At 37.0% G+C, this 14298-nt stretch overlaps 1 protein-coding gene across 3 annotated transcripts in view; it reads right to left on the reverse strand.

Moving 5' to 3' along the window:
* OXSR1 (oxidative stress responsive kinase 1) overlaps positions 1-14298 on the reverse strand; it is a 101960-nt gene that overhangs the window by 21554 nt on the left and 66108 nt on the right. For all 3 annotated transcript variants that reach the window (XM_046002263.1, XM_046002262.1, XM_046002261.1), the window contains 5 exons: positions 12658-12767; positions 9063-9164; positions 6604-6737; positions 2106-2154; positions 1393-1458 (listed from right to left, as the gene is read on the reverse strand). In XM_046002263.1, the coding sequence (XP_045858219.1) occupies positions 1393-1458; positions 2106-2154; positions 6604-6737; positions 9063-9164; positions 12658-12767 (461 nt within the window). The remainder of the gene's footprint in view (positions 1-1392; positions 1459-2105; positions 2155-6603; positions 6738-9062; positions 9165-12657; positions 12768-14298) is intronic.

The raw sequence follows: 14298 nt of genomic DNA on the forward strand, positions 1-14298 counted from the left end.
CTCTTGAATTATTTTTTCAGTGATTCTCTTTCTTCTATTTTCCTCCATTCTGCTTTTCTGGAACTTATTTACTCAAAATTGAACCTTCTCAAATGATCCTCTAACGCTCTTGTCTTTTTTCTTCTGTTATTTATCTCTTGGCGTTTGGGGCTCTATTTTCTGGGAAATTTTCTTAGCTTTACCATACAACCATATTAACTATTTTCATTTCTTCTATAATGTTTTCCACTTCTAAGAGCTTTTTGTTCATGATGGTGTCACTGTCCAGATGCTCCTTTTTTAAGTATCAGCTCTGTTAAAATAAAATTCATATACCATATAATTGACCCATTTAAGGTTCAATTATTTTTAGTATATTCTAAGTTGTGCAACCATCTCCATAATTAAATCTAGATCACTTTCTTCACTCCTCCACATGGCAAAAACAACACCCCAGACCCATTAGTAGTTACTGCCCATTTCCATATAATCCCAGTCCTGGGTAACCTTGAATCTACTCTCTGTCTCTACACATTTGCTTATTCTAGACATTTCACATAAACAGAATCATACAGTATGTGGTCTTTTGTAAGTAGCTCCCATGATTAGCATAATGTTTTAAAGGTTTATCCATGTTATGACATGCATCAGTACTTCCTTTCTTTTTATTGCTTAATAATATTCTATCACATATCAGTACTTCATTTTTAATTGCTGAATAATATTCTATATTATGGACACATGACATTTTATATATCCATTCATCTACAGATGGATAATCAGGCTATTTCCACTTTTTAGTTATTATGAATAACGCTGCTGGGAACATTCATGTACATACCTTTGTGTGTATATGTGCTCAATTCTCCCAAGTAGGCCTAGGATGGAATTGCTGGGTCATAAGGCAGCTTTGTTTAGTGTTTTTAGAAACTGCCAGACTACTTTCTAAAGTGGTTGCACCATTTCATATTTTCATCATTAGTGTGTGAAGGTTCCAATTTCCTTACATCTTTATCACAGTTGCTACTGTCTGTCTTTTTTATTACGGTCATCTTAATGGGTCTTCATTGTTTTCTGTGTAGTGTGAGGAAAGGGCTGAACTTCACAGCTCACTCTGGTAGGTACAGACAGTGATTTAACAGAGTCTAGAATTAATTAATCAATTGTGTAACATACCTTTTCGTTCTAGTAGACAGCACACCTAGACATACTGTAGGCTAATACTGATTGAATGAATATATCAAAGAATACTAAAGAAAGGGTTGGAAAAAATGAGTAACACTTTAAAAAAAGCATTTTTAACATATACATAACATAACATAACAAAACAAAGCATTTTTTAACATATACTTTCAAAATGCAGAAGTAAATTTAACCAACTTCCTAGGAAACCAGAGTAAAATCTCCATTTACCTTCTTAGCTCTTTCAGAAATAGTTGGTGCTCTCTGCAGTATTTTTTCTTGAAGAAATTCTTTATTCTGGAGAGGAAAAGTAAGTTTTCTTCTTACAAGTTTTTACTGAACCAAAGAAGCTGACACAAATATTCACTACAATTAAAATGTTATATAGTAACTGTTTTATAAAGAAGTTTGAGGAAAGTTTCCATTCTTTTTTCTTTAATTCTAAAGCTCCTTTAGAAAAGGAGTTTCACAAATCGAGTTTCACAGATTGAGACAAAGCTTAGTATACTGTATGAGCCATTATATATGAGAAGTTTGCTTAACCATATGTCCTTCAGGATCATGGTCCCACATTTTCAACTATAGTAACATCCCACTTATCTATTCCTCTTTGGGAAATGAGATGTTAACTAACTCAGTAGCAAACTCTGAAATGAGAGTTGAGTATTTTTCATAGATTATATTACTACTGGCAAAATTAGTATCAATTGTTCCTGTTAAAATTTAACCTGATGTTCAAATTAATTTATACGAAAAATACATTTACTAATTCTAAAGCATGTGTCTTAATTACCAAAGGTCATACAGATAATGCCCCCAGCAAATATCTGATCTACCATCATTTTTCCAAACATCACCTTAAGAAAAAGCAACTTCTTAGCAGTAAATCTAATTAGGTAATGAGGAGGATCACATGAACACATAAAATCAAAAGAATTTCCTACCTTTGCTTTTTGGAAAAATTTGTGCCTTAACAGTTCTGCTGCTGTTGGTCTAAAACCAGAAAAGAACGTTTTAATAGTTAATTCAAGTGCAATTGTGGGTTTCCATCTTCAAAAATGGGAAAAGGATTTCTTGAGCAGCGAGATAAAATCTCGGTGTTCTCCACTTTCCTTAATGGGCTAAAAAGCAAAAAGCAGGATAAACTAACTCGGTACAAGACACACAGTAGAGAAGAAAACTCAAATAGAAATGTTCTGATAATTATTACAGGTCCTTTGCAAAATTCATTAGTGAAATGTTTCATCTGAAATCATGACTTCTTCATGGCTTTCAACATATTTGCTATTATTTTGCCAAGAATATCATTTCCCAAAAAAAGTGGGCAGTATCAACTTTAACAAGGCATAAAAATACATGTAACCTCACAAAGAGGAAATGGACCAAGTCAAGTTCTGTGCCTCTTGACACATGCCTGCCTGCCAGCCTTCAACTTAGGAAACTACATATTCTTAAAAATAAATCTAACAATTTTCTTTAAAAAAAATGGAAGATTCTGAAAGTAATGTATATATTCAATATATATATTGAATCTACACTCAGTTTTTTGCTCGACTGTACTGTCTTTCTTTGCTTGAATAAAGGCATCATCATTGTCAATTATACAAACTTGTAAATAGTATGACAGAGAATAAAGAATAAACAATACTACACTTAAGAGACTGGACCTGATTACACCATACACCTACCATGTAACCCTCAGCAAATCTCTTCTCCAAGGTTCTGTATTTCCTGATCAAGTTCCTGAAGGCAGTGTTCTTAAACATTACTGTACATTATAATAAGCTAGGACTTTTAAAACAAATCCCGAGGCCCATAGTAATTAAAGCAGAATCTGTGGGGGCAAACCCACACATCATTAGTTTTTAAACTCCCCGAGCGATTCTAATGTACGCTCACACTTAAGAACCAGGGCCTCAGAGGATTACTGTACAGTTTAAGAGAAGAGATGTAAAAGTGCTATGCAAACTGAAAGCAGACATTATCCTTCCTATTTTTCTCACTCAATCAGGATTTCAGTACGTTCAACAGTTCAACATTGCTTTATATGATTAATCCTTTTCTTCTGAGTTCATTTCCTTCTTTCTAGTGTACCATTTCTAGGAGTTCTTTAAGTGATATACATGACTGGAAACTCAATTTTTGTCTGAAAAAAATCTTAATTTCATGCTTATTCTTGAGTAATAGTTTGGCTAGACTGGGAATTCTGCATTGTTATTTCCTCTCAGAATTGTTCCAGTATATTCTGGCCTTAACTGTCATTAGGAAAGTGGCTGTCAGTCTACCTGCTATATTCCTCAGTAGGTAATCTGCCCCCTTAGCTTGCATTTAACAAATTCTCTTTGCCTTTGAATCCAGCAGTTCAGAGACTTGTGTACAAATGGGAAAAGGGAAATACTGCTTGGAATTGGTGGAGGGATGGTTCTTTAATCTGAGGCTGTAAATATTTCATCAATTCTAGAAAATTGTCAGCATTATTGCTTTAAATATTGCTTCTCCTGACCTCCCTAATCTCTCCTTAAAGTCTACAGATACATATACATGTATATGTGTATGTACATGTGTGCACACACACACTGAACCTTCCCATTCTATCCCCCAAATATTCATCTTTCTTTTTATATTTCCACTTTAAAAAAATCTTTCTGTGTTTCATTCTGAGCAATTTCCTCAGTATAGTGTAATTAAGTAAGAGCAGAAAATCCACAGTCAAATTGTATGGGTTGGAATTCTAGCTCCAACATTTATTAACTGTGTGACTTTGGGCAATGTTACTTAACCACTCTGTGATTCAGTTTCTTCATCTGTAAAACAGGAAAAATAATAGCACCCTCCTCATACGAGTACTGTAAAAATTAAATGAGATGATATATGTTGTGTTTACAAAAGTGCCTGGTAACTTGGATCAGTAGTCAACAATTATCTCTTTTTTGTTTTATCGACTGTTCTATTTGACCAATCCACTGAAGTTTTATTTCCTTTTTAACTTCGGAATATTCTAAACAAGGTGTAATTTTGGTTTACAAGCTACATACATAGATGCATACATACATAAGATGTTCTACAGCTTCTTTCTCTTTTGAAATAATTTTAGGCTTACAGATGAGATGCAAAGATAATACCGAGGTCCTACATACCTGTCACCAGCTTCCCCCAATGTTAGTTAACATTTTACATAACCGTGATATAATTATCAAGAAATTAACTAAAAATATTAACATTGCTACAGACTTTAAAATATTAATACTGGTACAACATTATAAACTATAGACTTTATTCAGGTTTCCCCAGTTTTTGCACTAACATCCTTTCTCTGCTCCAGGATCCAATCCAGGACATCATTTTGTTTTTAGTCTTCGTGTCTCCTTCATCTCCTCCAACCTGTGCCACTTTCTCAGTCATCCCTTTCCTCACTCTAGAAGAGTGGTGGTCAGGGAATTTACAGTTCCTCAATTTGGCTTTGTCTGATGTTTTCTCATTACAGACTGAAGTTAAAGATCTGGGGAAGGAATGCCTCAGGAGTGGTATGTCCTGCACCTGGTATCAATATCTGGGAGTATGCAATAATAAGTATGTCTTACTACTGCTAATGCTAACCTGGACCACCTGTGAAGGAGGTGTCCACTTTTAAGTTTTAGTTACTGTATTTTTCATTTCTAGTAGCTCCGTTTGTTTTGTCTTCTTGGTCATACTCATATTCTTTTCCTATAGTTTTGATCTCCTCCATTAGAATTTTAATTACTTTAAATATACATATAGTCTTTTTAGGTATCTTTGCATTATCCAAAGTTCTCGGAGCACTAATCCTTCTGCTTGCTGTGTCTGCTGACTCTGGTTTGCTGTGTAGCGTTTTACTATGTGTTTTATAATTTCAGCTTCTGGTCTCTTCAGTGGGGCATTATTTGCAGGAATCTCATGTGTGGAATTTAGAACAATTCGAATGGTATAGTTTTCTAATTGCTTCTGCCAGAAATAAAACTGGCTTGGCAAAACTTTTTTTATTCTCTAATCTTGTGGGCTCCTGGATAATATGGGCCATATAAATTCCGACTGTCAATTTATGGAATGTCCAGGTCTGAGGACTGCATTATTCAGGAGAAATTCTGTTGTGTCTTTGTGATGATGGACCATATTTTGTTTTCTGGTCTGTCCTTTTACTCAGAAGGCAGACTTGTAAAGGTCCCAGCCATAAGCAGGGATCTAAGTTCAGAATCCCCATTGGCTGGGCCAGTATCTCATTTTCAGTCCTCACCTGGAAATCAGAAATCTGAGTATGTTATTGGAATGAACAGTGTCCCACTGAGGGTGGCCACAGGATCAGTTCATGATGTATCTTCTCTAAATTAGGTCATCCTCATCATTTCTAGCACCTGAGGTGCAAGCTTATCTCTGGGTTTGGTTTTTAAGTTTGATAAATTTATTCAGCACTTTTGGGTATTTGTGACAAAAAAATCTTGTTATTTTAGTCAGTTAACTAAACAGAAGCAAAAGTATTCCCTGTTTTTTTAATACTAATTTATTCACAAAAAGAAAAAAGTTCTAATAGCACAGGTCTGAACTTTGCTACCTGTTTTTCTTGTCCTTTCCAGTACTTCCAACAATAAATTCTGAAGCCCCATGAAATATACTAAAGACGTGACAAAGGGTATCAACTAAAATCTTTTACTTTTGTTGACTGTTAGAGAAATCAAAATTTAAAAACTCTTAGTGCTAAAAAACTGAATAGAATATATGTGTGAAACAGAAAAATGAGATACAGTGCAAACAGAGCCCTAGGTAAAGAATCAGGAGTTTTGGATTCAAGTCCCATCTCAATGACTAGGTAGCTGACTGACCTTAAAGATAAAAGGTTGTACTCAATGACTTCCAACACCATTTGATTCTGTTTAATTCATAAAGATACAGACATTAGATGATCATTTTTATTCACTTACTTGCCTTCCAATCTGTCTAGTGTTAACAAGTTAAGTGCTTTGCATTTTTGGTCCACTCATCAAAATATCTTTCCCATAAGGAAATACATATGATTATTTGTTATCACATATAACATTTGCTTTGTGTATTTCTGTTATTAAAATTGTAAACAGCATCAAAGTATTTGTTTGCTTATGACTTTTAAATACATTAAAAACAAGCCTTCCCACTAACATATTTTATTAACACAGAATTCACAAAAAAATATACAAAAAATGAGCCAGGAACTAGCTGAACTATAGAGTACACTATATACTAAAAAGAAGGGAGAAAGTAATTCATTCATTTACAATCTAGTGTAACAGTTCCTGTATATTTTTTCTAAAGTTTATATTTAAATAAATACAAATGCATGTGAATATGCACAAATAACTTCCTGCACATGAATGTACGTATCTGATACTTAGACTTCCCACAATGGTTTACAATATTAGGTGAAGAGAAATGTAAGCTTTATCTCATATTTACCTTTTTTCTGGATCCTTTTGAAGGCACAATGAAATCATTTTCCTAAACGATTTCCCATATTTTTTCAGCATTTCTTTGTCTTGAACACCAGTTTCCAAAGAAGGAGGATCATTTTGTAGTGTCAGCATTAAAACCTGGAAAAATTTTCAATATAATATAAAATTTCTGATGTCTCATTAAGTTTAATATTGTGGTCAACATTCTTCAATATAGACAACCTCCCAATATATAAGCAGTTCACTCTAGACCAGTTATTTGAACACAGAGTTATTTAGGTGTTTTCCACACAAATAATATCCTACAGATAGTTGGTTTCTCAGGTAAAGTGGCTGCAAGGGCTCAACTGTATCAGCACTGAATGCCCTTTAGTAAGAACCCTTTCTTCATGCCCTCTGTCCCCATTCTTATACTGCCAAACTACCTGCAAAAAAAATTAAAAACAGGGATGCCTCAGTGGCACAGTCAGTTAAGGGTCCTGGCATCAAGTCCCACATGGGGCTCCTTGCTCAGCGGGGAGCCTGCTTTTCCCTCTGTCTGTTCTGCGTGCTGCTTCCCCTGCTTGTTCTTTCTATGTGACAAATAAACAAATAAAATCTTAAAAAAAAAAAAGACTTTATCTTAAAAAAAAAACTTTACAAAACAGTTAAAATCATAGCAAATTTAAAAATAAAATACGATCAAGTAATAAATAAATAAAACCACAGCAAAATTAAAAATGTGATCTTGTTGATTCTACCTATTCCTGGCTCTGTTTTAACATGACCCCTTGTAATCTGGCCTTCTCTTCCCAGAACTCCTCAGCCACTTTTTTTTTCTTAATTAACATATAATGTATTATTTGTTTCAGGGGTACAGGTCTGTGAATCATCATCTTATGCAATTCACAGCACTCACCACAGTACACACCCTCCCCAATGTCCATCACCCAGCCACCCTATCCCTCCCCCACCCCAGCAGCCCTCAGTTTGTTTCCAGACATTAAGAGTCTCCTATGGTTTGTCTCCCTCCCCGGTCCCATCTTATTTCATTTGCCCTCCCTTCCCCCCACAACACCCCCTCCCTGCCTCTCAAATTCCTCATATCAGAGCGATCATATAACTGTCTTTCTCTGATTGACTTATTTCACTTAGCATAATATCCTCTAGTTCTATCCACGGTGTTGCAAATGGAAAGATTTTGGTAGTGTTCCATTGTATACCTATACCACATCTTCTTTATCCATTCATCTGTTGATGGACATCTAGGTTCTTTCCATAGTTTGGCTATAGTGGACATTGCTGTTATAAATATTCAGGTGCACGTGCCCCTTCGGATCACTGCATTTGTATCTTTAGGGTAGTAGTGCGATTGCTGGGTTGCAGAGTAGCTCTATTTTCAACTTTTTGAAGAACATCCACACTGTTTTCCAGAGTGGCTGCACCAGTTTGCATTCCCACTGACAGTGTAGAAGGGTTCCCCTTTCTCCACATCCTCACTAACACCTGTCGTTTCCTGACTGGTTAATTTTAGCCATTCTAACTGGTGTGAGGTGATATCTCACTGTGGTTTTGATTTGTATTTCCCTGATGCCGAGTGATGTTGAACACTTTTTCATGTGTCTGTTGGACATTTGGATGTCCTCTTTGCAGAAATGTCTGTTCATTTCTTCTCCTCAGCCATTCCTGAGAAACCACTGATAATACCTAGTTAACAGAGCTGCAGCCTTTTTCAGTTCTCACTCCTCCTACCTTCTCTGTGGTAACTGACAGTTTTGATTATTCTGTCCATCCTAAATCTCTTCCTTGACTTTCATGGCAACATACTACTTCGATGCACAGAGGTGTTAATAAGGAAGATTATATTTATATAATGAGATTCGGGGTGATTTTTCTAAGCCACTTTTTAAAAAATATTTTATTTATTTATTTGACAGAGAAAGAGATCACAAGTAGGGAGAGAAGCAGGCAGAGAGACAGAGGGAAGCAGGCTCCCTGCTGAGCAGACAGCCTGATGCGGGGCTCGATCCCAGGACCCTGAGATCACGACCCGGGCTGAAGGCAGCGGCTTATTAACCCACTGAGCCACCCAGATGCCCCACATAAGCCACTTTTTAAACACAAAGTTAACACTAAAGAATGAAAGGGGGCTGTAGTCAGAACTAATACTTGCTTTTAAGATTCAATTTATGTTTACTGAAATGGAATTACTAAAAGATGGAGGTATTTCTCATTCTGGGCAAATAGGCTAACGTGTATGTCTCGCTACAATTACAGGACTCACTGCCCTTGGTGGATGAAAAATAAATCTCATCTCCTTCCCCACCTCCTTTTAAAAAATAAACCATTCCTTTGGCCTTAAAATAGCTTCCCACTTTACAGTTCTAAAAACTCACCGTTTTCAAATTGATTTATTTCCTAGGAGTAGGCTCTGAAAAGAAACTGGGACGGGGGCTGGGATAGTACTTTGACTATGAACCTCACCTTCATTGGTGGATACTTATGGTAAGGAGCTGCCCCTGTAGCAAGTTCAATTGCTGTGATCCCAAAACTCCAGATGTCAGCTTTGAAATCATAGCCTCGGACCTGTAAAGAACATAAAGATATACATGATTACTTTTAACACCCTAAAAGCACTTTAAATTTGTTTTTTCTTTAGTAATCGCTACACCCAATGCGAGGTTTGAACCCATGACTGAGATCAAGTGTAGCATGTTCTTCTGACTGAGCCAGCCAAGTACTCCTAAAAACACTTTTAAAAAGTAACTTCTAATATGTATCAAGAACCATTAAACTGTTCATTCACTTTAAATCAATAAAGTAATCTAGAGTAGGCAAAGGCTAAATATATTTGGTAACAGACGAAAGAAAAAGCAATCAGAATGAACGTTCCCCAACAATGGGGAAATTGTTAAGTATGGAATACTCACTTAAAAGAAATGTTAGTCGACTAAAAACAATGTAAATGAATTCTACATGAAAATACGGAAAACCACTTGTGATAAAGCCTTTATGCAGAAAAAAGAATACAAAATTCCTCACAAGTTTTGATACTCATTACAAAAGCATATAATCTTTTTTTGTTGTTGTTGTTAAAGGAAAGGATAGAACTAGAACAAAACTATTAGGCAGTAGTGCTATGTCTTTGGTGTTCCGAATTTTCTATGCTATAGTCTTGTTTAATCTCCTTAATTTTTATAATAAAAAAAAGACACAGGCGGTTTGAATATTTTCAGTTGTTGATGTGAACATGTGGCCAAATTTGTCCTTTTATACTGTCATGAGCACATTATAAAATTAAGTATTTTCTTTTTTAAAAATGATTTATTTTTTTGAGAGAGAAAGAGAGAGCATGAGAAGAGGGAAGGTCAGAAGGAGAAGCAAACTCCTCACCAAGCAGGAAGCCCGATGCGGGACTGGATCCTGAGACTCCAGGACCATGACTCGAGCCGAAGGCAGTCACTTAACCAACTGGGCTACCCAGGCGCCCCAAATATTTTCATTTTCTATCTTAAGCAACACAGCAGAAGAAATATATGGGGGGAGAATGTGGTTTGGGACCTGAAATTAAAGCTCCATACAATGTGCTGCCTTGACATGTGGCAAAAGAAGGTGGGCCCCTAATGAACTAAGTCCAAGTTCCCCTCCCCAGTCGGCTCCTAAGGATAAGGTCCCTTAGCCCAAAATCCTGCTCAACTGGACCAGGCCAAGTTCCTGCTCAGCCTTGAGTAGCAGGTTTCAGCTCCCCACCAGCCCTCAGAATTATTCAAATGAGCCAATCACCCTCGCAAGGAAAGCAAGGGGCACCTCACTCTCTTGATACTACAAGGTCTGTTTCCCACAGCAACCATTTACCCACTCTCTTCCCGAGCGGAGCCCCATGTGTCATGTCGCGTCCTCCCTGCAGCTCTGTGTGTACGTGACGAATGAACTGCTGTCAGTCTTACCAGTCCATTGTGAGGTGTCCAGCATCTGCATAACCCTAGAGTGGGAATGCTTCCCTCACCAACAGGGTGAACACAAGCACTGTAAGAGTTAAAAGTGAATTCGGTTCTACATACTGACTTTGATATACTTAAAAGATACTTATGTAAAACATCTAGAGGAAGCTTGAAACTTCCATCTAGGGGTTTAGGAAATAAGACTAGCATGAATATACTTTAGAAAATATAATAGATGGGGCGCCGGGCTGGCTCAGTTGGTGGAGCATTATGATTCTTGATGTCAGGGTTGTGGGTTGGAGCCACAACCCCGCAAAGATTACTTAAAATAGATGTAGAGAATACTTAAAAATAAAATGTAGAGATTACTTAAAATGTAGAGATTACTTAAAAATAAATGTAGATTTATTTTTGTAGAGGTTATTTAAAAACAAAATCTTAAGGGGGTGCCTGGGGGCTCAGTGAGTTAAGCAACCCACTCTTGATTTCAGCTCAGGTCATGATCTCAGAGCCATGAGATGGAGCCTTGCATTTGGCTCTGCATTCTGTGGACTGTGCTTCTCCCTCTCCCTCACGCTCTACCCCCTACCTTGGCTCACATTCTATCTCAAATAAATATAATCTTTAAAAAATTTAATTTTGTTGGGGCGCCTGAGTGGCTCAGTGGGTTAAAGCCTCTGCCTTCGGCTCAGGTCATGATCCCAGGGTCCTGGGATCGAGCCCCGCATCGGGCTCTCTTAGGGGGGAGCCTGCTTCTTCCTCTTTCTCTCTCTGCCTGTCAAATAAATAAACAAAATCTTTAAAAAAAAATTTAATTTTGTTTATAAGCACTCCTAAAGGTGCTCTTCAGGAGCAATCTGGCTGGCTCAGTCCGTAGAGCACACAACTCTCAATCTCAGGGTTGTTGAGTTCAAGCCCCACACTGGGTGTGTGGACTACTTAAGGTAAAATAAATAGATAAATAAATAAAAACTTCAAAAAAACATAAAAAACTTAAAAGAAAATAGAATGGGTGGGAAGCAGAGATGAGGCTAATTAGTGAGAGAAGAATTCAAGAACAGGTCCTGGGAAGTAGAAGGAAGGCAGAAAAGAAGTCAGAGACACAGACTGGCTGGACAGGTAGGGGAAGAATGAGGAAACTACACTAAAAAAGCTGAAGATGTAAATAAAGGTGGAAATGATCAACTGTTTCAAATGACAAGAGAACAAGTAAGGCAAGGAATAAGAAATGAGCGCTGATTTGAGAATTAGCAGAGTTTCCAGAAAATGACTACATGAGCAACATCTGACTGTAGTTGTTTGAAAGCAAATGGGAAATGGGGTTGTGGACAAAACTAGTCCTTCTAGAACCACAGTAGTGAATCTACATGTACAAAGATTAGGTCGTTTAATTTGTAACATGGAAACTATTACTAAACCAATCTTCATTATATTTTTCCTTAGGTTGTATTTGGTATAAATCCTGAGTTTCATGTATCATTTGTAAAGATCTAGAGGTCTGTTTTTTATAAGGGTGGACCCAAATCCTAACCAAGGAACAGAAACATGTATTTCCTGAAGCTGACCTAGCATACGTATCCCCACTTTTTCAAAGACCCCATTAAGCCATTTGGCTTGTATGAAAGACCTATAGTAGTTCCTATTTACACTATGGAAAGAAATTGGGAAATGATTTCCCCTTTTATGAAAAAAGTGAAAATGACGTTCAGTGCTCGCCATGACAGAGGCAGTGCCCCGGCGGAGCAACGAGTCTGGTATAGTCAGCTCCTTCCCGGGGAACCACATTCAATTCAAGTCAATCCACCAGAGCTTTGAATTATGTGAGTATCTTTAGTATCTTGTCTGAGTTTTAACTCAATTCGTTTTGTGTATCCAATAGTAAGATGTGTTCTATGGTATCGGAAAGGCCTAAGAGAGGTTATTTTTTTGTGTCTCGAAATGCTGCAAAATTTTTACAAATACATTAGTGCTCACTGTTTCTTTCCTTTGTGCCATTTCAGCTTACAAAGGGTTTCACAGAACAAACTACTTTCCATTAGTGGGGGATACCTGTACACCAAACAAAAGCAATTGTTGCTGTTATTTTTTTCATTCTGTACAAAACCATAAACCATTAAAAAAAATTAAAGACAAAGTACCTGTTCCATAACTTCAGGCGCCATCCAGCAAGGAGTTCCAACAAAGGTCTTTCTCACTTTATTTCGGGTAATATCACCACCAGTTGCTAAAAAAGCACTAACTCCAAAGTCTGAAATAGATAAAAGAGCAAGGTATTAGAAGTATATCAACGGAGGTGGACAGGAAAATAATATAGTCTACATACAAACAACATGACATTTTCTCTTCTTTCCACTGAAATTCTTTTTTTTTTTTTTAAAGATTTTATTTATTTATTTGACAGAGAGAAATCACAAGAGAGGCAGGCAGAGAGAGAGGAAGGGAAGCAGGCTCTCCGCTGAGCAGAGAGCCCGATGTGGGACTCGATCCCAGGACCCTGAGATCATGACCTGAGCTGAAGGCAGCAGCTTAACCCACTGGGCCACCCAGGCGCCCTCCACTGAAATTCTTAACTAAAGACATAGCTTCACAGGTCCCTCACTCCTCTCTCCACCCTCACACATGACCATCTCAACAGATTTTCCTCCTTGCTCCAGTCCATTCAATTAGTATCCCCTGGACTAAAAATCTGTACCTACTGCACAATAATTCTTAATTCTCCTTCTCCCAAGCCAGCGGCAACCATCATTTTAACTTTCTGTCTCTATGATTTTGAATACTCTAAGGACCTCATATAGGTAAAATCACATAGTATTTGTCTTTTGTAGCTGGATTATTTTACTTAGCATAATGTCCTTGATGTTTATCCATTTTGCAGCATATTACAGAATTTCCTTCCTTTATAGGCTGATTTAATACGTATATACCATATTTTGTGTATTCTTTCATGTGTTAATGGGCGCTTGGGTTGCTTCCCCATTCCCCATTCCCCATGGAGAATATGCTGTTGTGAAAAGGGGTGTCCCAATAATTGTCTGAGTCCCTCCTCTCAGTTCTTTGGGATTCTATATCCAGAAGTGGAACTGCTGCATTACATAGTAATTTTGCTTTTCGTTCTTTGAGGAACTGCCATACTATTTTCCACAGCAGCTGTGCCATTTTATGTTGCTACCAACAGTGAACAAAGATTCCAGTTTCTTCACATCCTCTGTATTTTCTAATTTTGGGGGGCTTTTTGAATAGTAGCCATCCTGATAGATCCAAGGTTGGATCTCACTGTAGTTCTGATTTGCACTTCCCTAATGATTAGTGATGTTGAACATATTTTTAACGTGCTTATTAGCAATTTGTATGTCCTCTCTGGAGAAATGTCTACTTAAGCCCATATTCTAAAAAATTCAATTTATTTAAACTAAAACCCAAACCAGTTCACTCATTTTTCTGTCCCCCACCCCTGCCTCTGGCAACCACCAATCTGTTCTCTGTATCTATGAGCTTAGTGTCAAATAGATATATTAGATTCCATATGTGAGAGATTACATAGTATTGCCTTTCTCTTGTCTTATTATAAATAGTACAAAGCCCTCAAGGTCTATCCATGTTGCCACAAATGGCAAGATTTCATTATTTTTTATGACTGAATGATATTCCACTGTATGTATACACCACAATTTCTCTATCCATTCTGAGACCTGTATCAATGAGCTTACTACCTACATTTCCTTCTAGGAGCTTTAATGTTTCAGGTCTTATATTCCAGACTTGAATCTATTTTGAGTTAA

Source organism: Meles meles, chromosome 4 (assembly GCF_922984935.1).
Source record: "Meles meles chromosome 4, mMelMel3.1 paternal haplotype, whole genome shotgun sequence".
NCBI classification, from domain to species: domain Eukaryota; kingdom Metazoa; phylum Chordata; class Mammalia; order Carnivora; family Mustelidae; genus Meles; species Meles meles.